At 39.2% G+C, this 23059-nt stretch overlaps 5 protein-coding genes and 1 long non-coding RNA gene across 11 annotated transcripts in view; 3 read left to right on the top strand and 3 right to left on the bottom strand.

Moving 5' to 3' along the window:
* Positions 1-957: 957 nt before the first annotated feature.
* On the bottom strand, positions 958-13207 carry LOC111610851. Its single transcript, XR_002753793.1, has 6 exons — positions 13123-13207; positions 11370-11456; positions 9156-9614; positions 7275-7425; positions 6931-7053; positions 958-1144 (listed from the first exon to the last, which is right to left on the bottom strand). It is a non-coding gene; the product is annotated as an uncharacterized LOC111610851 (long non-coding RNA).
* On the top strand, positions 5707-6538 carry LOC111610850 (eotaxin-like). Its single transcript, XM_023345850.1, has 3 exons — positions 5707-5829; positions 5899-6010; positions 6144-6538. Exons 1-3 carry the CDS (start codon positions 5760-5762, stop codon positions 6235-6237), a joined length of 276 nt encoding a protein of 91 aa, XP_023201618.1. The 5' UTR covers positions 5707-5759; the 3' UTR covers positions 6238-6538.
* On the top strand, positions 10209-11223 carry LOC102218355 (C-C motif chemokine 4-like). The gene is made up of 3 exons (XM_005800025.2): positions 10209-10347; positions 10588-10699; positions 10839-11223. Exons 1-3 carry the CDS (start codon positions 10278-10280, stop codon positions 10930-10932), a joined length of 276 nt encoding a protein of 91 aa, XP_005800082.1. The 5' UTR covers positions 10209-10277; the 3' UTR covers positions 10933-11223.
* On the top strand, positions 12053-13107 carry LOC102218604 (C-C motif chemokine 3-like). Its single transcript, XM_005800026.2, has 3 exons — positions 12053-12213; positions 12440-12551; positions 12699-13107. Exons 1-3 carry the CDS (start codon positions 12144-12146, stop codon positions 12790-12792), a joined length of 276 nt encoding a protein of 91 aa, XP_005800083.1. The 5' UTR covers positions 12053-12143; the 3' UTR covers positions 12793-13107.
* A 2175-nt stretch (positions 13208-15382) lies between the features above and the next one.
* LOC102218864 (eotaxin-like) lies at positions 15383-17101 on the bottom strand. Of its 2 annotated transcripts, XM_023346633.1 has the most exons (4): positions 17030-17101; positions 16184-16304; positions 15996-16107; positions 15383-15774 (listed from the first exon to the last, which is right to left on the bottom strand). In XM_023346633.1, exons 1-4 carry the CDS (start codon positions 17084-17086, stop codon positions 15675-15677), a joined length of 390 nt encoding a protein of 129 aa, XP_023202401.1. In that variant the 5' UTR covers positions 17087-17101; the 3' UTR covers positions 15383-15674. The 2 variants fall into 2 exon arrangements, with proteins under 2 accessions (XP_023202401.1, XP_005800084.2); XM_005800027.2 differs by lacking the exon at positions 17030-17101 and having other exon boundaries at positions 16184-16438.
* Positions 17102-18731: 1630 nt separating this feature from the next.
* The window catches only part of tbc1d14 (TBC1 domain family member 14), a 38423-nt gene continuing 34095 nt past the window's right edge, over positions 18732-23059 (bottom strand). For all 5 annotated transcript variants that reach the window (XM_023346222.1, XM_023346221.1, XM_023346220.1 and 2 more), the window contains one exon: positions 18732-22195. In XM_023346222.1, coding sequence (XP_023201990.1) covers positions 22127-22195 — 69 coding nt within the window. In that variant the 3' untranslated portion in view covers positions 18732-22126. The remainder of the gene's footprint in view (positions 22196-23059) is intronic.

The raw sequence follows: 23059 nt of genomic DNA on the forward strand, positions 1-23059 counted from the left end.
GTACTGACTGTACATGTTCATGTGAATATATTTTCATATAAATACATAAAAAGTTCAACATTCAATCCATGCATTATTTACAGTGAATGAGAAGAAAACTCAAAATGAAGAGTCCAACTCAGGTGACAAGTTTTCCATGTCTGCACCTCCTGATCCCAATCCTGATGAAATGTGAGCAATATTTCGAATTTTGAGTAGAAGAAGTTAAAAAGTGCAAACTAAAGAGCAAACTTCAGAGTTCTGCTGGTTGACTTTACAATTAATCAATGCAAACCAGGGAGGACTCCCAGCTGCAGGGACAAAGGTGAACCAAACTAAAGATCTATGTCAGGTTAATTGGCGACTCCAATGTTTCAACTCTACTTAGTGCAAAGCTCAGCAGCTGTCACAGCTGAACAGTGGGAGGTTAGGGGTTGTACCGTCAGATCGTCAGTTCCCAAAACCACACACACAAAAATCTTGTAAAAGTGCATGCTTAAGACCATAGGAAGGCTAAATAAGAGATTGGGTGTAGCCGATTTTGTTTTATTTTTCAGTGATTTGTATGGACCGACTGCATCTACTGATGAACAGAGACTGACTCCACCACCAGAGTTCAGCTCTGAAGCCGATCGTGTTGCAAAGGTTCCAACAACTCCTAGAAATCAGAAGGTCAACGTCAACCAACCCGATCAACACAGAATCATCGACAGTTCACGTGAGTTTTTCCTCCAGCAGGTTTTCATTCAAGCAGAAATGTCATAGCTTTGGCATAAAAAACAAAAAAAATCTATGCTTAAATAAAAACACTGCAGCGATTTTATCCAAGTTCAACACTTCCAGCTGTCAGAGATTTTCTACTTATTATTTTATTCCCACAGGCCAAGCAGAAACTAAAATGAAATGTAACAAAAAACAAAAATGGAAGAAAGGCGGGTTATTTAATTTTATGGGAACATTTATTAATTGGACGGAATATTTATTAATTATTTATTAATAACAGTGTAGCCGAGTTGACTGACACCTAAATGTGTCAGGGCAAACTTCACTCCACCTCTGTCTCGACGATTCGTTGTGGCCACATTCACTCCGGTGGCGCTCTTCTTCTTCTCTTCCGCCTGGTGTCGCTGTCTGCCGGGTGGTTACAGTCAGTCGAGTCAAGAATCTGTAAGTGGTATTGAGAAAATGACATTTAAACATTCTTTGCTGTTGTTGCTTAAATAATTTTTAAAATCTAGAAGAGAGAACCTGCAGGAGAATTTAGAGATTAGACCTGAAGTTGATGTTCATCTTTGTCTCCATGTGTAGCTGAGGGACAGCATGACAAAAACATTTAATAATGTCACAAATCACATAATGTTAAGAGTGCTCCAATTCTCCAGAGCCTTAATGACCTAATTATTCCATTTAGGTGTGGTGCAGCAGGGCCGTGCAGAGACCTTTGGAGGGTCAGGGGCTCAAAGTTAAAAAAAGGGCCCATTGAACAAGATCTTAAAACTGTGTTTAGGGGTGAGGCGGGTTTTGTTCCGCTATTGCGAGGACAATTGTGAAAATATAAATAGACACAGTTTTTCTAATGTCACCATCAGACCTACGTTTTTATTCACAAACCAGTGTATAAAAAATATTCTTGCCCATAATTTGATAGTTAGAGGTACAGATCCCCCCCCCCCCCTCCTCACCATGGACCCATGAACAACATGGAGGCAGAGAAACTGGGTCATTATTAGACTGAGGGCAGTCAGTTTATTTTGCTAAATTATTATAGTGAGCTAAATATTATTGCTGAGGGGCACAAGCAGGCCTTGTGAGATATAGATAAAAAAATAAATAAATAAATAAAAATTAAAAAAACTCATAAAGGGGACTAGGGGCATTAAGGATAAGAGGGGCAGGGACTCAAGCCCCCTTCGCTCCCCTACCCCTCTGCATGTGTCTGGTTCACCTGGAGACGTCTCTTCTCCCATCAGCTGATGTTACATTCAAATCAATTTCAAATCTTTTTTTTTTTAACTTTGTTGTGCTTTCTTGCTCAATGACAATAAAATAAGTTCTGATTCTAATTCAATTCAAATTCAAAATGACTTTATTGATGTCAAAAGGAAATTAAACGTTGTAACTCATGTTCATTCAAATTTCTTCATTAACTGACGGTGTTGTTTTCAGATGGAAGTTATCAATGCTGCTATAAATTCTTCAGATTACCAATGAACAAAAATATCATCTCTTCATATTCCATGACTGATCCTCGCTGCACCAAGACAGCAGTTATGTAAGTTCTGATAACTGAGTTCCTGTTATTTTCTGAATGTTAATTATTCTGCTTTAAATTTGACTTTGCTTTAGTTCTATTAATATCAAAGTTCATTTATTATTTTTTATCTCTCTTTTGAGAAAATGTTTTTTCTTTCAGCTTAATAACACACAGGAAACGTAACATCTGTGCTGATCCAAGTCAGCCCTGGGTGAAGAATGTTATGAACTTTCTGGACAGAAAGTCTTTTTAAAGTTGCTGCCATCTGTCCTGATTAAAAATCCAATAAAATACATTTTTACAAAGTGATCATGTTTTTAGTATCAGAATTATTCTGTTCCAAATAATCAAAGATTTTGCTTTTAAATGTAATCACTGTTGATGTTTTTATCATTTCTTTTTGTACATGAACTATCCTACATCAGTGACTGGAACCATTCAGATTTCTGCTGAATTCATTTTTCCTTCTCTTGTTCTGTTTTCATAATTTTCTCTAATCAAACACAAAATCAAAAAAATGTTTCCTTTGGTTGCTGGATGTGCAACAGATGACCTTGGCTAACTTTTACCAGCAGGGGGCGACAATAAGAAATTCTGCTCCTATATTAAAAATGTATTCAAACTTAAGACATTATTGAACATGATACAAATAAACACATTTAATTTACTGAATTTATTTAGGTGCTTTAGAGGAAAAGGGGCTGAATGCAAAACCACCAGGGCCGTGCAGAGACCTTTGGAGGGTCAGGGGCTCAAAGTTAAAAAAGGGCCCATTGAACAAGATCTTAAAACACAGTACAACAACTTAGCAACCATCCATATTAATCAGGAATCTAATTGGATCCTATTATATCATTACCATCATGTGGGGACAATGCAAAGCAAATCTAGTCCATATTTTCCCCAACAGATATAAAGTTTCTGTTTCTGCTGCTGACAGTCCTGGAGGGCTGAGCTGATCTGAGACTGTAGCTGTTAAACAGACCAGAGGAGAGAAGGTCAAAGGTTATGAAATAATAATATCATCAGACGTGTTATGATCAGGTTGATTAGACGTGTTATTCTGGTCAACTGAACAAAATCTTTCCATCTGTTGGAGGTCTTCTGTCCCAGTTACTGCAGAAAAAAATCACGAGTCTGCAAAATTGCAAAAAAAAAAAAAAGACGAAAACTACAATATTTATACATTGAATCAAGCGTTGTCGTGTATTTAACTCCTCCACTGCTGCTGTTTGTGCCTCTGTTTTTACCAATAGCTGTTACTCACAGCAAATCCTTTGTGTGTGTTAAAGCACCACCAGTTTCTCTCTGTCAGGACTCTTGTGTTGGGTTTGTGCATTTAGCCTTCCAGTTAAAAACCATTTATTCTTTGTATATTTCCCTGAAATTATTGCTACAAACTGTCACAATCCTCAAGCTGTTTATAACTCAAATGTTATCGCTGATGTTTTAAAACATGCAGAACTAAAGAACCTGGACCTGACTCCTTAGTTTGTTTGAATTTCAGACCAATCTATAAACTTCCTTTTCTTTCTAAAATCGTAAAGATAATGATTTTTTATTTAAATAAAAACCTTTTTAGATGAGAATGACGTTGCTGAAATCTTCCAGTTTGATTTTAAACTATGAAACATGAAAAATGTTACCACTTCAGAACCTCTTGCTTGTTTGGTACCACAGGGTCCGATTCTGGGTCCACTTTCTAGACAACTAAAGGCTTTGAGGGCCGGAGTCCTGTAACTTTGAAATGTGTCTCTATTTCAGCCCAACCAAGTCAAATAATGAGGTCATTAGCAGGAATCTGAGGAACTGAACTGAACTGAACTGAACTGAGGAGGTGATTCAGTCATTTGATGAATTTGATTGGACCAGGGATCTAAAAGTTGCAGGAAGTTGAACTTGAGAACTGGAGTTGAAGACCTGCAGCATGTTGTGATTGCAGGATTTCTTAGTGTGACCACCAAACATAGACATTTGGGGGAATAAATGAAAACTCACCCAACAAGTAAAATAAAAAGTTTGTAGTTTAGGGGCCTAGATCTGAAATTCGTTACATTAATAGATCCTTCCAAATCAATACAAAGATTCTGTTGGAAGTATTTCCTCAAATGTACAGGAAGGCGGCCATTTTGGGTCAAAAAAGTCATTTTTCATGTTTACTTCAAACTTTACTAAAGTAATCTGAGAGATTTTGAGCTGTGGGCTTCAACAGTGCTCAGTGTGGAGATAATGGATGGAGGATGTAAAGGTTTAGTTCAAAACTTTTAAGGTTGGTGTAAATTGTGAAGCACTTTGGTCAACTATGTTGTTTTAAATCAGGCATACACATAAATGTGACCTTTACATTTTACTGCTAATTATGGAACTTTCATGCTTTTGTTTTTTTTATTTTTTTACAACATTCCTGTACTCAAGTGTTTTGCCTCATGTATATGTTTGTAGTGAGTTCTTCTTGTTGAGTGTTAATGCAGATTCAGGCCTCAGAAAGTGCAACTGGAGAGGAAGTTGAGGGAGAGAGATATTTTAATGCTTTTTTTAAATGTAGGTTATAAAAGTAAAAAAACAAACATGTGTGTGTGTGTAAAGTTTGACCTGGTTTGGTGGTTGAATATAGAGTCGCACAGCAGGGAGATCTGACAATGTTTGAATTCAACTGGAGCGTTTTGATTCTGGGAGGCTGATCGTTGGAAGCGAATCAGGTGAGTCTGATGAGTGGATGTGGAACAGCTTCTGCAATTTTTAACAAGTTTAAAGTATAAGCTGACATTTTATCAGTAGGAAACTAAATGCTTCATTATATAGCACTAAATATGAGGTTTCACCTTATTTCTGCAAAAAAAAAATAATTCTAAAATTTTTTAAGTTTGATTCCTGAGGTTTATTACTTGACGTCATTCACAACTAATTCCAGTCCATTCAGTTTATTTATACTGAGCCAATTCACAACAAATGTCATAGGAAGATATTTTACATGTCAAATAGATTTAATTCATATTCCGAAATATAAAAATCAAATGAACCTCATAATACAGACAGAGTGAAATTCAAATTGATATGCTTCAATTCTGTCCTGGTTATGATGCCTAATAACTCTTTTGTTTGTTTGTTTTGCTTTAGGAAAAATTGTAAAATCCAACATGAAATCATGCAGTAAATGGTAAAAACAAAGATAAAAGCACAAATACATACATGTCCTTCTAGTCTTGTGAAATTTTGTTTCTATCTTATATTAGAATCATAGAAGCTTTACATGTGGTAAAATGTTTTTTACTTCATGCTGTGGAGATGCATGTTGGTCTAACCGCCGCTGCATTTCCTCTGTAATCTTCCACTCCACCTAATCAAGTGGAAAGTTTCATTGTCACAGAAGCATTCAGTCACTGCAAAACCACAGAAACCCAGACTTTTCTGAGAGATTTTTTTTTTTTCATGTTTGGGTCTTGATAAAGGCAGCACTGCAGCCTGATGTTCGTTCAAACGATCCAGAGCATTTCTATCGTCGCTGTCAGAGGAACATCTGGTCGTCATGAAGGCCGCTAACATCCTCCTGCTCTGCATGCTGGGAGCCGCTCTGCTGTCCACGGTCCTCTGCAACAGTAAGTTCACCTGGAGACGACGCTTCTTCTCCCATCAGCTGATGTCAGTCTGACCGTCTCATTTTTCAGGTGGAAATATGCCGGTCGACTGCTGCTTTGATCTCTTCAAATACCGTATGGACAAAAATCTCTTCTCTTCATATTACAAGACTGATCCCCGCTGCTCGTCGAGTGGAATCGTGTAAGTATTCCTGTTGTCCTCTGTGTGTCATATACGTTCATTTGTTCTGTTTTATTTTTGACTTTGTTTTCCTTCTGTATAACGTGAAGCTCGTTGGCGAGTTTCTCTTCACTTGTCTATTTTCCCCTTTCAGTTTAACGACAAAAAAAGGACGCTCCATCTGTGTGGACGCACAGCAGCACTGGGTGAAGACGATTATTGACTTTCTGCAGAAAAAGTCCCGTTAAAGGATCTGCCTGTTGTCCATATTTATCAGATCATATGAAGGTTTATAAAAGGCGTGTGGCAGAGTGATTCTAATTTTGGCATTCCATTTTGGTTCAAGTAATCATTGTTTACGCTACAATTTGTACAACACCTGCTGTCCTACAGAATTGACTGTAGTGGAGTTTTTGATTGTTGTTTTTTCCCCTTTTTTTGCTTTTCTATTCTATTTTTCTGTAATCAAACACAAAGTCTTCTGGATGTTTCCTTTGGTTGTTGCATGCTTTCTTTTACTGGATTTTATTCTAAAATAAATGGAACTTTGTCAAATGGTTCTGATTTTTTAAATATTAATAAGGAAGCTTTAAGCTAGGCGGGTTTAAGAGCAACATTGATTTATTGTTTTATTATCAATTTGCAACTTATTTAGGAAACCTGTACATAAAACACATGTCACTAAATTTTATTTATGTGATTTGTTTTAATTAACAGCCAGTCCCTGATTAGATTGTCTTAGTTAACTCTTACCAGCAGGGGGCGAAAAGAATACATTCTGCCCTTAGATTGAAGAGCTATTCAAAATAAAAAGATCTTTGTACATGTTAGTTTTTACATTAGGTTTTTAATGTCGAAGGTAGAATATAAAATCAACTTTATTTAGTTGTACATCATAATATAATGTCACTATTTATTTATTTTTTAAATCAAAAACATACCTGGAGTTGCTTTGATTCTTTGGTGCTTGTGTGAGAAATCCTTGAATCTCCTCCGACTCCTGATTTTCCCGCGCGTCGTTCACTGGTGGACGCAAAAGGCGCGCGGATCGCCGTAGCACGTAACTGCGACAGTGACAGACGTACGTAAGTTATTACGCTGCCAAAAGCTATCAGTGTAAAGTTTACATATATTCATAATACAAAACCATCCATTCATAATATATAAACAACAGTAATTTAACTCTTAAATATCGTTTGCGTTTAGCCTATTAGTTATTAGGCGACAATTTAGCAGAGTAAATATGAAATATCTGCTCGATATATTAACATATCGCTTAATTTACCGAAATGCTCAGTCGTGTTCGGACATGTCTGCTTCCGCTTCCGCTTCCGCCACCGGCTCGCCTCGCCCGCTCTACCGGCTGACGGGCGGAGAGAGAGCGTCTGTCTCCCGGGGACATCGCGTTCAAACTCCCGCTGGTTTTCAGCAATGAGCTAAAAGCAGAAATAATTCAGTCAGCCAATACCTAATGTTATTGTTTGGTAATATTCTTCATACTATGGAACTACAGATACATTGATTTAATCTTTGTACACAAAGTTATTGTTAGTGAAATATGTTAAAAGTTTTACTAATACATTTTAAAAAAAATGGTTGATTAATGGTGGGAGTCAAATAAAAATATAAAACAAGAACATTTTAAATAAAAGATTACAAGCTATCATATAGTATATGTAAAGGGGAAGTACAGAGACAGCTTGAATTCAATCATTTTTGAATCTAAAATTTATTCAGGTGTTTGTCTTGTCCGATGTTTCGATTTTTCAGTTTTACATCCAGGATCTTCAGGGGAACAAACCACAAACTGGAACAAACTGCACAATGTTTAGCGAAGCTACAGTGACCTGAACAATCAGCTGTCAGCAACATTCAACACTGAACCCATTTCATGTGTTTCTGCAGTCATGATAAACTTTTCTAGGTAGAACCACAAACCCAACAGGATACGTTCTGCTCGGTGTGTAACTTTGTGCTGCAGCAGGGACCGTTTGTTGCACCTGAAATTTCCTTAATAGGACATTAATTATATTCAGAGAGATGAAAAGAGGAGCAAACGTTCATGTACAATTGGGACCATACAGTCAGACTTTTAGCTGGTATAAGAGGAGGTAGACCTCACCACTCTTGTCAATATAAATTTTAATGGTATGAATTTATCCATATCAATGTTTTTATGCTCTATATGTTCCATCTTGGTGAAAAAGCTCATTGGCTGTTTCTGGTAGTCTTGAAAATCCGGTTGAAGCTTTCACATTCTTCTGATGCTTTGAATATATTTTTTATTCACGTTTGTCATTTTGTTTTGCTGATGTATTTTGTGTTATGATGGTTGATGTACATTGTGGAATACTTTGGTCAAATGTTTATGTTTTCAAATGTGTAATACAAGTAAATTTGACATTGACGTCTAGCTACTAATCCTGAAACTTTCATGTTCTTCAAGTTTTTTTCAAATGCTTCATTTGAACGTATACGAGTGTCTCATGTCTACATTTGTAGTCAGTGTTTGCTAATAGTTAATGCAGAGATGCTGGCCTATGCAGCATTCAGCTAAAGAGGAAGTTGAGGGGGAGAAATATATTTTGTGTTTTTATGTGGGTCATAAAACACATCAGTAAAAACACGTGTGTGTATGTATAGCTTGGCTCGGTTTGGTGGTTAAAGACACCTGAAACGACAATCTGTCACGGTTCAGAAAGGTTGCTCAGTGACAACCCAACTGCAGAAAACATCTAGAAAAACATGCAGAAAACCTGCTGGAAAAAAGTCATTTTGGTGTAAAAACTAGACTAAATCAGCCAAGTTTGGGCAAACAAACAAGGAATTTGAATGTTCAACATTTGTTGCTGTCACAGAAAACTTTCATCTTACGCTGCCGTTCGTCGAGCCTGTGACTCGCTGTTACACACTCAGCCCCTCTTGCTGATTTGTATGCCTTACAGCCTTTTGCCTCCACAGGTGAGAAGTGTCTATGGCGTAGACAGTGCAGACCTGACGATGCCACTCTGTCAGCTATGCAGTAAATACTGCAAATCATGCACTGTTTGTGGTAAGAGACCTTGTAAAGGAACAGGCCAGGCCCTTCCACATGCCTTCATCCTACTGCACAACCTCTCCGCTGTTCTTTACAAAGTCTTACAGGCTGCGAAAGCTGCATACTGACCCCCGCAGAAATCCGTCAGCACCGACTGAAGCCTGCTGACCGGACGGTGCTGAAGAAGCTCCATGGAGAACACCGGCGACTTGGCAAGGACTCTTCCTGGGGCTGTTTGCGACTCGGACTGCTGGAAGAACCAGCTGTGTCCACGCGAGCCACTGCAGACCAGTTCCTGATCCGCCAGTCGAACCCCGTCCAGACGTCAATCCACCTGATCGCAGCGAACAGATCACAGTGTAGTAACAACATCACTCTAACGGTGCGTTCAAGTGCTAGAAACCTCTGAACCCAAAGAAAGAAGACAGCCGGAGGAGATCCTGCCAGTCGACTTCGATTCAGGCAAAATCTCAACAGGGATTGTCTGCAGAAGCTCCTGTCCACATGCTTCATCAGCGTCATCCTCCTTCCATGAGGGTGGTGGTTGGTGCTGCCAGAGACATCCTCCACCTTCCAGAGAACATGTTTCTGAGAATGGAAAGAATTTGTCAGTGACTTTCTTCCACGGTTTTTAAGCCCAACCCCGTCACTAACTTATTTCATCATAATGAAAAGAAGGGAATGTAATGGAAAACGTTATAATATGTCCCCCGTCCCTCTTTTGCTTTAGATTATCTAAATTGTCTTATCATCAGACAGGAAGTAGGCCCTTGATGCTCCAGACTATACGTGTTACTTTCCTGACCCAGAACTTATCAGGATCAGAGCTGAACTCTTTAACATCAAACACAATTCTGTTTTCTTACCAAAACGCAAAAAAAAGACTAGAAAAAAAAAAAACAACCTCAAATCATTCAGTAAATAAAGGTTTAAATACATTCATTTCAGCCTTTTGGAGTCATAGAAGTTTTACACTTGACGTTTTTTTTTTTACTTCTTGCTATTAAGGTGCAGCTTTGGTCCAACCACAGCAGCATTTCCTTTGCCATCTACTCTTTCTAATGAAGTGGAAAGTTTCACCGTCGCAGCAGCATACCGTCATCGTGTAAACCACCAACACCTCCTCCTTCATTTGACACCTCTACGCCTTTTAAAATATTTTAATATTTATAAAAGGCAGCATCTGTCCGCTGTTTGTTCATAAGACCCAGAGCATCTCGATCATCGCTATCAGAGGAACATCTGGTCATCATGAAGGCTGCCAACATCCTCCTGCTCTGCATGCTGGGAGCCGCTCTGCTGTCCACGGTCCTCTGCAACAGTAAGTTCACCTGGAGACGACGCTTCTCCCATCAGCTGATGTTACATTCAAATCAATTTCAAATCTTGTTTTTTTTTTTATTATTTTTTTTGTGCTTTCTTGCTCAATGACAATAAAAGGAGTTCTGATTTTAATTCAATTCAAATTCAAAGTTACTTTATTGATGTCAAAGGGAAATTAAACGTTGTTGTAACTCATGTTCATTCAAAATTCTTCATTAACTAACGATGTCGTTTTCAGATGGAAGTGGTCCCGACAACTGCTGCTTTGATTTCTTCAGATTCCCGGTTAACAAAAATCTCATCGCTTCATATGCCATGACTGATCCTCGCTGCACCAAGACAGCTGTTGTGTAAGTTCTGATAACTGAGTTTCTATAATTCTCTGAATGTTAATTATTCTGCTTTATTTTTGACTTTGCTTTAGTTCTATATATCAAAGTTCATTTATTACTGTTGTGCCTCTTTTGAGAAAAATGTCTTTTCTTTCAGCTTAACAGGAAAAAAAGGACGTAACATCTGTGCTGATCCAAGTCAGCCCTGGGTGAAGAATGTTATGAACTCTCTGGACAGAAAGTCTTTTTAAAGTTACTACCATCTGTCCAGATTAAAAGTCCAATAAAACGCATTTGGCAAAGTGATCATGTTTTTAGTATCAGAATTATTCTGTTTCAAATAATCAAAGATTTTGCTTTTAAATGTAATCACTGTTGATGTTTGTATCATTTCTTTTTGTACATGAACTATCCTACATCAGTGACTGGAACCAATCAGATTTTTGTTGAATTCATTTTTCCTTCTCTTGTTCTGTTTTCATAATTTTCTCTAATCAAACACAAAATCATCAAAAATGTTTCCTTTGGTTGCTTTTGTTCAAAAATAAACCTGACTCTTAACAAATGGTTCAGAGTTTTCAGTCTTTTTTGTGTTTTTCGTGGTGGTTTATTTCAAAGTGTTAAGACATGAAAGTAGGTAAAGAGAGAGAGGAACATGCAGCAAAGGTCACCAGACCGGGAATCAAACCTGCGACGGCCACATCAAGGACTGAAGCCTCCATAAGTGGTTTGTGTTGAACCTCTGCACCACCACAGCATCCCTGAGGTTTTAGTCCTGAAAAATAATATTTAAGTAATATTATTACGATCACTTTAAAAGTCACAACTTACCAGCAACAATAAAACTCATTATTTTATTCCTGTTTGCTGTTTAACAGAAGTAACTCCAGGTCCTGCAACAGATGACCTTGGCTAACTTTTACCAGCAGGGGGCGACAATAAGAAAATCTGCTCCTATATTAAAAATGTATTCAAACTTAAGACATTATTGAACATGATACAAATAAACACATTTAATTTACTGAATTTATTTAGGTGTTTTAGAGGAAAAGGGGCTGAATGCAAAAGCACAGCACTGTTTCTATGTGTATTTAGTCTGTTTCCAATCCTAACACCATATTTACTGCAATTATAAAAATAATGTTAGGATTTACTTGTTTCATACTTAAAGTTTATCCCAAAACAAACAACTGAAGTAGAGATCTGTGATGGGGTTTATTTCTTCAGCTCACTGATGCTCACTGACTTCATGCTTTTTTCTGGTCGACCCACAGCATTTCCTCTGAAATCTACCACTCTGTCTAACCAAGTGGAAAGTTTCACCATCTCAGAGGCGTTCAGTCACTGCTTAGCCACAGAGACCCTGCCTCTTCTAACACCTAGGCTTTGATAAAGGCAGCACCGGTCCGCTGTTTGTTCAAACCACCCAGAGCATCTCTATCATCATTAACATCTGGTCATCATGAAGGCTGCCAACATCCTCCTGCTCTGCATGCTGGGAGCCGCTCTGCTGTCCACGGTCCTCTGCAACAGTAAGTTCACCTGGAGACGACGCTTCTTCTCCCATCAGCTGATGTTACATTCAATTAAATTTTACTTTTTAATTTTGTGCTTTCTTGCGCAACAAAAAACAAAAGGAATTTTGATTCTGATTCAATTCAAATTCAAAGTTTGTATATTGATCCCAAAGGGAAATTAAACGTTGTTGTAACTCATGTTCATTCAAAATTCGTCATTAACTCACGGTGTCATTTTCAGGTGCAAGTGGTCCCGACAACTGCTGCTTTGAATTCTACAGAAACCGGTTGAGCAAAAAGAAAATCTCTTCATATTACAGGACTGATTCTCGCTGTTCCACAAGTGCTTTTGTGTAAGTACTGAGAACTGGGTTCCTGTTCATCTCTGTTATAAAATGATCAATTCTGACTTGGTTTTACTCAAAGTGAAGCTTGTTTTTTCCATTCCTCTTTTGTGAGAAATAGAAATCTGTAATGTTTTTTTTCATTCTTTCTTTCAGCTTAATAACATTCAGGGCACGCCACATCTGTGTGGACTCAAATGAAGAGTGGGTGAAGAATATAGTTAAGAATCTGGAGATGCAGTCCCTGTAAAGCATCTGCCTGCTGTTCTGCTTTATCAGACCATGTGAAGAACAAAGTGAACTGGCAATGTGGTCATGATTTTGGTATTAAAGCTTTTCTATTTCAAGTTAAGATTTTTGCTTTGAATATACCATAGTTTGTTTTTCAAAAAATTTATTTTAAGATCTATCAATAATGTCTGGAATGTTAATTGTAGTCTGTATTATAATCCCACTGTAATGTGACGTTTCTTGCTTGTCAGTTGTCACGTTTTCATCATGTAAAGCACTTTAAATTGCCTTGTTGCTAAATTTAAAGACTGTGCTATAAAAATAAACTATAAAAATAAACTTGTCTTACCTTCCATCTCTCTGCCACAATCTTTAACTGGGTTCTATTTCCTGGATCATTGCGGCAGCAGCCCTCTAGAGAAGTCAAATAACCTCTGGAGAAAAATAATTATGGTCAGAAAAGACAAAAGTTGAACAATTTGACAAAAACGACAAGTAGTAAGTCAAGGTGAAGCTTTCAAAATGATGAGGAGTTCTTGCAATTTGAATCAGTGGCTGCAAGAACATTGTTATAAATTTAACTCAAAATTTACTGAAAAATGGTTTTATTGAAGACTGACCTGTCTCTTTAACATGCTAAATATTAGTGGGTTCCTGTAACATATTTAAATATATTTGAGAATCCATGACTAGTTCAGACTCTGAATTAGAGAAGATCTGCAAGTTCACAATAACATTTAGCAGAACGACAGCGACCTGAACCTTTTCATGTGTGTGTGTGGGTGTGTGTGTGGGTGCGTTTGTTTCTAATACCTTGTGGGGGACCATTTTCCTGACATATACTATGTTGTGGGGACCCACTGCTCCTTGTGGGGACCGAAGCCTGGTCCCCACAAGGGGAAACGCTGTTTTTGGGCCAGGAGTCAGATTTAGGACGAAGGTGTGAATTGAGTTTTGGTTAGAGTTAGGTTTGTAATGGATAGGGTTAGGATAAGGGTAGGAGGTAAGGTTTAGGCTGTAGAAATGAATGGAAGTCAATGGAAAGTCCCCGCAAAGATGGGGTGCGCAAACGTGTGTGTGGGGAGGGGGGCAGCCCCCCCCCCCACACCCATGGTGATGCTTTTGCATGGTGTGCAGCCATGCTAAACATTTTTAGACCACAAACCCAACAGGATACGTTCTGCTCAATGTGTGACTACGTGATGCACCAGGGACAGTTTGTTCACCTCGACTCTCTTCAAAGGCAAATAAATAATATTCAGAGAGACAAAAACAAAAGTTTATCTGCATCTAGGATCTTATAGTCACACTTTGCAGAGCTGAGTGACTGATGATGATGATGATGAAGCTGTTGAAGGACAGCAGCTCTGGAGGAATGGACCTGAGGTCAATGGTTGGTCAACAGACATTAAGACTCGTCTGTCTTAATGGTTTTGTTTGGTTAGGAGAATAATTGGTTTCCTTAAAGCTGAATCTCTGACGTAAAGTTGTCCAGTGCTCAATCACTCACCATGGCAACCGAATGCACAGCTCTGGAAAAAGTTAAGAGACCACTTAAAATGATCAGTTCCTCTGATATTACTCTTTACAGGTACAGTACAGACCAAAAGTTTGGACACAACTGTGTCCAAAAGTTTGGACACAACTGTGTCCAAACTTTTGGTCTGTACTGTATAAGCTTAAGTAACATGGACATTCTCCTTTTATACTATGAACTACTGACATGTCTCCGAAATTCTGAGCAAAAATGTAGTATTTATTAGCAGAAAATGAGAAGTGGTGAAAACAACTAAAAAGACCTCAGTGCTTTCAGACCTCAAAGAGAACAAGTTTATATTCACTTAGAAACAAAAACACTGATGTTTTAACTCAAGAAGAGTTTAGAAATCAACATTAGATAGAATAACCAGGAGGTTTTCAGTGGGGCTCTTCATTTTTTCTAGAGCTGTAGCTGCACAACACAGCCTGCTGACATGGGCATTTATTAGTAACAAATATGACTGTTTTTTCTACTGATGGTGTGTGTGGTTTGGGAGAGTTAGGCGCTACTTAGACACATGAAATTCCCTATGTGGGTATTAATAAAGTATTGGTCTGTCCGTTTGTCTGTTTAGTAACAGGTATGTCAGTAAATGGCTGAAACTGGTTGTCAGTAAGAGTCCTGAGGTTTATCACATTGAGTAGAAAGGGGATGTGGTTTGGTAGACCAGGAGTAAAAACTGTCAAGTCAAATTTCGAACAGAAAATTTTGCATGTCACATGGGCATAATAATTTGTTTCATATTTTATTTCTTAAGTTTGTTTCATTACATTTTATTTTATTTTCTTTTTGATTGTTTTAAAGTCTGTTCGAAATAAATAAATAAAAATAAAAAAAATAAATGTCAGAGCTGGAAAACACCAACTGGTTCTGACAAAGATGTAATTAACTTGTTTCTAAATAAATGAATGTTCCTCTATTCAATTCAGATCTTTAGTCTTTAAATGTAACTTCTTGAAACTTGCAGAAACGTCATATCTACTGATCTATCTGATTTTCTAATCCTTTCATCTCGTCTTACCAAAGAAGTTATTATAAGCCTGAGCAATGTAGAAATACACCGCTAGAGCAGATGAGTACATGGTTTTATTTTTATTTGAGATGAAACCAACAGGTACAGCAGATCAGTTTAGAAAACACCAGAAAACAAGATCAGATCAAAACCGGTTTCCAGTGAGGTTAACCCGTCAAGATAACGAAACCACTGAAACAAGGTCAGATGAACGACTCCGCTTGGAAGCAAAAAGCTTTGAAAGGGTCCGTCAGAATAACATGCTGAGTCGTCAGAACGCAGCAAACATTCTCCAGCTTTTATGGGGGGCGAAACAAAGCAGAGGAAGGTGAAAGGATGAGCAAGAGGTTCACTTCAAGTCCTTTTCATCCAGATGCCTCATCATGTTTTCAACCCACAGGAGACTTGCATCCACGCAGATGTGGCGACGATTCTGCTCTGTGACCAAACTACACAAAAAGGAAGGAGATTTGAAAATAAGGATACCGTCAACACTTCCTTGTACAAGGCCAAGGGTAATGTCGACATGAAACATGTCTACTTTAAGCATTATTGACATTATTCGTCTGATCGTTTCCCTGAGAGAAAATCCCTCCCTACCCATTTGTCTTCTTAGGACTCGTTCAAAACTTGACCGACATGAACCCAGTTTGGAGTTTGAGTTACTCACATGACTGCAGCCTTGGGACAGCGGTAATCGGTGAAGTAGTACGAGCGGATGGCCGTTTTTTTCATCTGCCGTCGATAGAATTTGAAGCAGCAGTCGTCGGGTCCAATTCCATCTGAGGACAAGAAGATCACAGTAAACGAATCGTCTGACAGCCTGAAGAAGCAGCTGTGGTCTGGCTGGAGCCTTACTGCTGCAGAGGACCGTGGACAGCAGAGCGGCTCCCAGGACGCAGAGCAGGAAGACGTGTTGGGCCTTCATGATGACCAGATGTTCCTCCGGAGGTGATGATGATGAAAACTTACGGCACGTCTGGGGGAAAACAAGGTTCAAAATGGATGGGAGGAGTGACAAGGTGTCAGTGGGGTTAAGGTGGGAGGGTGTGTGGTTATGAAGAGACTGCATGTGAAACTTTCCACTCAGTTAGAAACGATGGTGCAGTACAGAGGGAAAGCAGCAGTGGTTTGACCAACTCTGCATCCGTCGAGCGAGACGATGACGGAGCACAACACTGGTTCTCACTAAGCAATAAGAGAAACGATACGAAGACGACATCGAGATTCAGATGTTGCATTTGCTGCACGTTTCCATTGACTTTCCTATTCCTCGTGCTTCTGGTTTGAAAACCCACCCGAACGTCTCGAACTTATTCCTGATCAGGTTTTTTTTCGAGAACCAATACGACTATTTCACAACAAAAAATGAACTCAATCTGAATCAACTTCACTGTCCTACTTTGTACACAGAGGCAACGAATTTCAACAAAGTTTTACTTGTAAAAACTATATTTCTACATTACTGCTGGGCCCAACACGACTGAAAAACAAGGACTGAACTGCATACAGAAACCGATAAATACTCGGACTCCCAGAATGCACTTATTAAAGGTTCTTGATGGCCAAAACCAAAGCCACTGCTGAACAATAATTCATCCCAGCATTGTTGACGATTTCAAGTCTTGACCAAACAGTCACAGATTATATTGGTGCTTGCAGATTTCCTTCCATTTGCATATGATCTCATTTGCTGTGGCGAACCTCTAAAGACAAAGGTTGATCTCCCTCCAGTCTGTATCGGACGTCCTCACCACACATGATTGTCTCTGTCTGTGGTTGCCTTGATCTTGAAATGAGACAACATGACCCAGTTTGGATTCAAGCAGAAGAGAAATTTCTGAGAGGTTCGTCTACGGAGGAATTACGTCCATAGATGAGGAAAACAAAGCTTTTTTTCACATCACTGAGGGAAATGACCTTAATTATTCAGTTTACAACCGTGATCCAGTCGTTCAGATTTTGAGTCTTGACTTATATTTTCTATATATCGCAAGTGGAGCATTATAGTGAAAGCTGTATTTGCTTCACTTGCAAAAGTAAATCTGTTGGGTTGTGGTAAGAAAAGGTGCACCGGCAACAGGTTGTCAAGCAGAATCCCTTCATGGACCGAGGTTGGTGCATCAAGAGATGTTTTATACGGAGGATTACATGTATATATACTTATTATACATCATATGTAGGATTCATCTACGTATAGACGAATCCTATGCAGGGCAAGCGTCGTATCTGCATTAGAGAGAAAAACAACTGAACTGATATTAGTAAGAGAATTTAAATATGACGCCCCCTCACTGTGGAACGCCTTTCAATGAGAGTCTAAATTGACAGATCAATTGACTTTTACTGGATTTTTTTTTACTTTATACTTTGATGCCTTTGAAAGTAGGATACGCCATCGTTGGGATGTGAATGTTGATGCTTGTTGCTCTTGAAAATGAGATTGTGCATTTCGTTTGTAACCATTCTGGAAACGTCTCTAAAATTTGTAGGAACATCAACGTGAAATACCAAGAAAAAAACTGCAACATCCTCAAAGCAAATTAAAGAATGAGATGAGAGTCGGGCACAAATCACACAAAGACATATTTCTAAATGCAAATTACCACATTGCCATGCATCATTCCTAGAACGTGGAACAATCCGTGATGTTTTTCTTTCTCGGTAAATTCCACTCATCCTTCGTTCCAGTTCTAGTGACTGCTTTAGGAAAAAGTGACTGACTAGGCAAACGTTGGTAAACCTAGTCATCGTCCAGGTTTGTCTTGTTTTTAGGCAACGCTTGCAATTTTGATGACAAGGACATTTTTATTAAGCAACTTGCTTAAGTTGAGCCCAACGTGGTGATCACTTAGAGATCCAAAGTCATCTTTCCAGATTAAAACATAAAGGATCCCATTTGGAAACCAAGGTCCCAGAGTTTTTAGAAAAAGGATGGTTACACAGAATCCTGGTTGGTTGGAGTTGAGAGAAAAGTTTCTACAGTCGGTGAAGGTTTGGGGGAGCAGTCTACCATCTAACATTTTAGAGCAACTTTTGGTTCCTTCTGTTGACAAGCTATATAGAGATGCTGAGTTCATTTTCTAGCTAGGACTTGGTACCCAGCCCACACTGTCAAAGGTTCTAAAAGCTGGTTCAGTGGCCGCGGCGATACTGTTTTGGATTGGTCAGAAACTCTCATGACCTGAATCCTGTAGAAAATCTTTGGCGTACCGTCAAAGATTCTCTACAGAGGAAGAGGAAGATGAGAATCACCAACCCAACAATGTGGATGATCAACTTGGGCTTCCATTATACCTCAACAGAACCACAGGCTGATCTTTATTGTAACCAAAGCGACAATAAATACCAAATGTTTTTTACACGCATCTGTAGATTTAACAAAGGCTAAAAAAAAAACAGAAGGGTATGTAGAGCTTTTTATTATGATAAAACCATCATTTATGTACATTTTCAAGTGAGATACAGTTGCATGACGACCCTCAGTCCTCAACAGCACACGGGTCTCGAGAAAAAAAAACAAAGGTGACAATATAAAATAAAACCAACAAATCAACCTGATTACTGAGCCAAAGAAAATGACACTTCTGATTGAGTATTTTTTTTTGTGTGTGTGTTTTAAGTGCTGTGGATTAAAGAAAGGACAGGTAGTGTTGATAGATAACACCAGGTTTCACCTTTAATGTAACATGTTGGGAAGCAACATCTTTGTGCAATTACCTTCTCACCACCAAGCACACATTACGGAGAAAAGGTCGGCAACGACAGTGCGAACGACACGAAAACAAAAAGACGGAAACCCGTTTAACCGTGACCGATGACATGAAGTGATGATGCGAGGCACAACTCAATGCAAAGGCTGACATGTTTGTGCAAAAAGCTTTATTGCAGTCCTGTGTGGCTTTTAGAAAAAAAAAAAAAAAAACCACACAGTGGAGGAGTTGAATGTTGGGTGGAGGGGTGGTGAGGTGCAGAAAGATGATGATGTGAAAGCAGAAAAGAAACAGAAAACCGTCTAGAGACGGTCGAAACGTGTGTGAGAAGAATCAGACAAGTCAGAACCGATTTTTGGTTTCAAGTCATCTCAAGACTTCGGTGTACTTAGAGAGCGTGGTCCCAGGGAGAGGAGATTTTCACAGAAAACGAAAGTGGCCTCTCATAAAAAATAATAATAATAAAAAATCAGCAGCAAAACAAGCAAGAGGACACACTAATTTTATCCACAGTTGACCTTCAGATCCAATCAGATTTCTATGCTTTCAACCTTTTAATCTGATCAGATTAAAAATGGGGCTTAAAATTTGTTTCTTTAAAAATCGAGAAAAGTTTCAAGAACTACATGTTTAGTTGTTTTATGTGGATCCTTAAGCTGTTACTTTAACGTTACAGATGACAGCAATGTCAATGCAGGCGTCGCCTGGTTATGATGGGATGACACGTTTACCACCGTGTGAATCCACTGTGAAGGCCACAGAATCTGACTGAAGCAGAGAAAACATCCGATCCCCAACATTTGCAGCCAGTCGTACTTTGAATGCAACCTGCTGCGCTTTGGAGCAGCAGAGTTTAAACCAGGAGCAGTCGTGTAGTGTGTGTTTAGGTGGGGGGAAGTTTCTGGTATCAAGTCAAGAATTCACAGCTTCTTAATTCACACTTAAAAAAAAAAAAAAAAAAAAAAGAGTCTAATTTAATAAAGTTCCAGTTAGGAGCTGGAAGAAGTTAGCTACAACTTTCCCTCACTTTTAAAGACAAATTGTAACTGCAATCCGAGCCAGACTTTAGAAAGCGCCGACATGGGCATTAGCCCAGGGCTCCGAGTTGTGTGGGCGCACAAAACAAACAACAACAAAAAACAACACTTTTTTGTGGGTACTTTGCATCTTTCACAAACATTATATCTCATATTAAAGTCGTGGACTAATTTTCCATGTAGTGTGCTTTTTTCCTATTAATTTAAACTTCTTGAATATTTGAAATAAATAATTTTGGGACCAAAATGGAGTCATCTACAGACGTATAACAGGACCTATTATGATCTGTAATTTGCATGAGTTCAATTTTTTTTTGCTATGGCACCAAACCTGGCTCGAATCCCTGGCTCAAGCCTCCCTGTACTTCTAAATCCGGCCCTGACTGCAATAATCTGTCATGTTATTTTACAGCAGGAATAATTATTGAATCTTAACATTTCTCGTTTTTACATACATACTGTAAGAAGCTTACAGTAGCCTATGTCTACATGTGTTCTTCAAAATATATTGGAGCCTGTTCCAAAAGTGGGAGGAGCCTCCCCAGCTGCAACTTCAAGATCCAATATGGCTGCCTCATGGAAGAAAGTGCTAAAGGAAAGTATAAGAAAAATAGGTTGTTGGGAAACTTCATTAATTCATGTTTAAAAATCAATGACATGTTGCAGCTTCAGACATGAATTACACTTTATATTAAAGCTCTTAAACTGTCACCATCAGCCCCTGACGGCTCCTTCTTGGATTTACAGTATCAGCGAGGCAGAACTTCAGAACTTGCACATTCTAAACTGCAGATCTTGCTTGAGAATCCGGAGTTTGTTTTACTATCACAGCTATCATCTGGACAAATTTTAACAAAGACAAAAAACGATAAAATGTTTCTTAGTAAATCAAGTAAACCGGTCCCGACTCGACAGTAAAACACAGTTACACGTGTCGGTTTGTCTGATGCAACATGTTCACACACCTCTCACTAGCTGAGGAGGAACTTCCCCGCATCCTTCATTTCAATTTTATGCCTTGTCACATTTTCGATAAATATTAAATAACCCCACAAAAAGACTTCGCACACCAGGACACTACAAAGCTGAAATGTACCACAAACACATTAAAAGCAAGAAAAAGAAATCAACATCTGCAGTGTCTAGACCAAGTTTTCCACTTTTTTTTTTTTTTTAAAGTTAACCCAGTTTCATTGATGCACTTGGGAAAATAAAAATTATTTTCCAGGCAGCTTATTCAACCTCAATGAAGAGTTTTCATTGCTTACATGTTGGATAGAAGCTGCAGAGTCAAGCATGTGATGGAGTTGCAGCTTTGTGGATTTTAACGCGACAGAATGGAATGATTCAGAAAACAAGCCTGACTAATTAAATAAAAACACACGCAAACACACCATGAGGGAATGAGAACTGTGCAAACAGAATCCACTGGCCACATTTTAAGCTAGCATAGTCATTTTGAAAGAAAAAGGTGGAAATTAAAAATGAGAGTGATGTTCCCTGACTGGTACACATCCAGGAAAAAAAAAAAAAAGGGGGGGGGGGGGGGATTGTGATTCTTGTCACGGTAACCAGAGGAAGAAAGAGACGAGTGGAACGTGGTTCAGGTAGCCGACAGCAGAGGACCCGGCGCCGGGTGGAGGGACTGGTGGAGTAACTTCAGTGGTTTCCTCCCTCCGCCTGAGGAGATCTGAGTCAGCCTGGTGTTGATGACAGTGGGAGTGCGATACAATCTTCACCGTTTCCCAGCTACAGTTTCCAGTTCACTGCTGGGCTTCGTGGTGGGTGTTGGGGAGTAAAACAGGAAAATAAGGCCTCGTATTCCTTTCACCTCCCGGAGCTCCCTGACCGGCAGACCCTCCTGGTGGATGCTGGTTTAGGGTCTGAGCGGCGACACGAAGGACAGCCCCGTCTCAGCAGCTACAGTAGTTCACTCCCCCCACAAGCTGATGGGAGGCGGGAGAGGGGAGGGTGTCTCTGCTTTCAGGTGCAGGATGCCCTGAAAGCTGGAGGGGATCTGAGTGGATTAGTGTGTGACCTTCCCTCTGACCTCAGCTCAGCGCCTCGGCTCCGGACAGCCTCGCTCCAGATCTCTTCTGCTCCGTCAGCGTCTGCAGGACCTGCGAGGATGGAAGGCAGCAGAGGCGGGTTTACACTCTCACTTCTAACAGGTGGCAAGAAAAAATAATATAAAGCAGAAAATACAAGACAAGACGCGTTCACACACCTCACACTTTTCTAACTGTGTCTCTAAAATGCTAAAAAATAGTCAAAGGAGTAAAACAGACAGGCGCATGAATTAGAGAGCATTCAGTTCAAGAACACTTCAACCCTCAAGGGAAACTGAGGTGTCAAGGAAGGGTCTCCTGTAACAGTCTGTGTTACAGCGGCTCCGAAGAAGCCTCTGACTGAACACTTTAAAATCTGAAATGTATAAATGTGTGAAAAGTAGAGAGTGCAGCAAACAATAGAATTTATGATGCACGATACATTGGCATCAATATCGGTATCGGCCAGCAGTCAGACAAGTATATCGGGGGCCGGAGGGTATTTGCAAAGATTTGTGGGTTTACTGATGCATCGAGGAAGCGTAGTCAGTGAGGTAGTATTTTTCATCATGCTGAAACATTGGGGAAAATATAATACATGTATCGGTAAATATTGGTTACAATCCCTAACAGCAGTATTAGTATCGGATATTGATATCGGCCCAGATTTTCACATCACTGCATAAACAAAGCTTCACATTCCAGCAGGATAACGACCTTGAACATACAATTAGAGCTCCAGTGGAATGGTATAGTTTAAGGCATATTCAAGTGCCAAAACGGCCCAGTCAAAGTCCAGATCAAAATTAAATGGGAATGTGTGGCAAGACTTGAAATTGGTGTTCATAGATGACCCCCATCCAGCCTGAGCTAGTTTGAGCAGAAGAATGAGCAAAATCTTTATTCACATTATCTTCACTGCTGATAGACATGAAC

The sequence above is a fragment of the Xiphophorus maculatus genome, chromosome 14, assembly GCF_002775205.1.
Source record: "Xiphophorus maculatus strain JP 163 A chromosome 14, X_maculatus-5.0-male, whole genome shotgun sequence".
NCBI classification, from domain to species: Eukaryota; Metazoa; Chordata; class Actinopteri; order Cyprinodontiformes; family Poeciliidae; genus Xiphophorus; species Xiphophorus maculatus.

Coding starts and splice junctions, on each gene's coding strand:
- LOC102218864 (XM_005800027.2), bottom strand. CDS start 16,397: ATGCAGTCTCTTCATAACCACACACCCTCCCACCTTAACCCCACTGAC. Junction 16,108..16,183: donor GTCCACGGTCCTCTGCAGCA/GTAAGGCTCCAG, acceptor TCTTGTCCTCAG/ATGGAATTGGACCCGACGAC. Junction 15,775..15,995: donor TGTCCCAAGGCTGCAGTCAT/GTGAGTAACTCA, acceptor CTTTTTGTGTAG/TTTGGTCACAGAGCAGAATC.
- LOC102218355 (XM_005800025.2), top strand. CDS start 10,278: ATGAAGGCTGCCAACATCCTCCTGCTCTGCATGCTGGGAGCCGCTCTG. Junction 10,348..10,587: donor GTCCACGGTCCTCTGCAACA/GTAAGTTCACCT, acceptor TGTCGTTTTCAG/ATGGAAGTGGTCCCGACAAC. Junction 10,700..10,838: donor TGCACCAAGACAGCTGTTGT/GTAAGTTCTGAT, acceptor CTTTTCTTTCAG/CTTAACAGGAAAAAAAGGAC.
- LOC102218604 (XM_005800026.2), top strand. CDS start 12,144: ATGAAGGCTGCCAACATCCTCCTGCTCTGCATGCTGGGAGCCGCTCTG. Junction 12,214..12,439: donor GTCCACGGTCCTCTGCAACA/GTAAGTTCACCT, acceptor TGTCATTTTCAG/GTGCAAGTGGTCCCGACAAC. Junction 12,552..12,698: donor TGTTCCACAAGTGCTTTTGT/GTAAGTACTGAG, acceptor TCTTTCTTTCAG/CTTAATAACATTCAGGGCAC.
- LOC111610850 (XM_023345850.1), top strand. CDS start 5,760: ATGAAGGCCGCTAACATCCTCCTGCTCTGCATGCTGGGAGCCGCTCTG. Junction 5,830..5,898: donor GTCCACGGTCCTCTGCAACA/GTAAGTTCACCT, acceptor CTCATTTTTCAG/GTGGAAATATGCCGGTCGAC. Junction 6,011..6,143: donor TGCTCGTCGAGTGGAATCGT/GTAAGTATTCCT, acceptor TTCCCCTTTCAG/TTTAACGACAAAAAAAGGAC.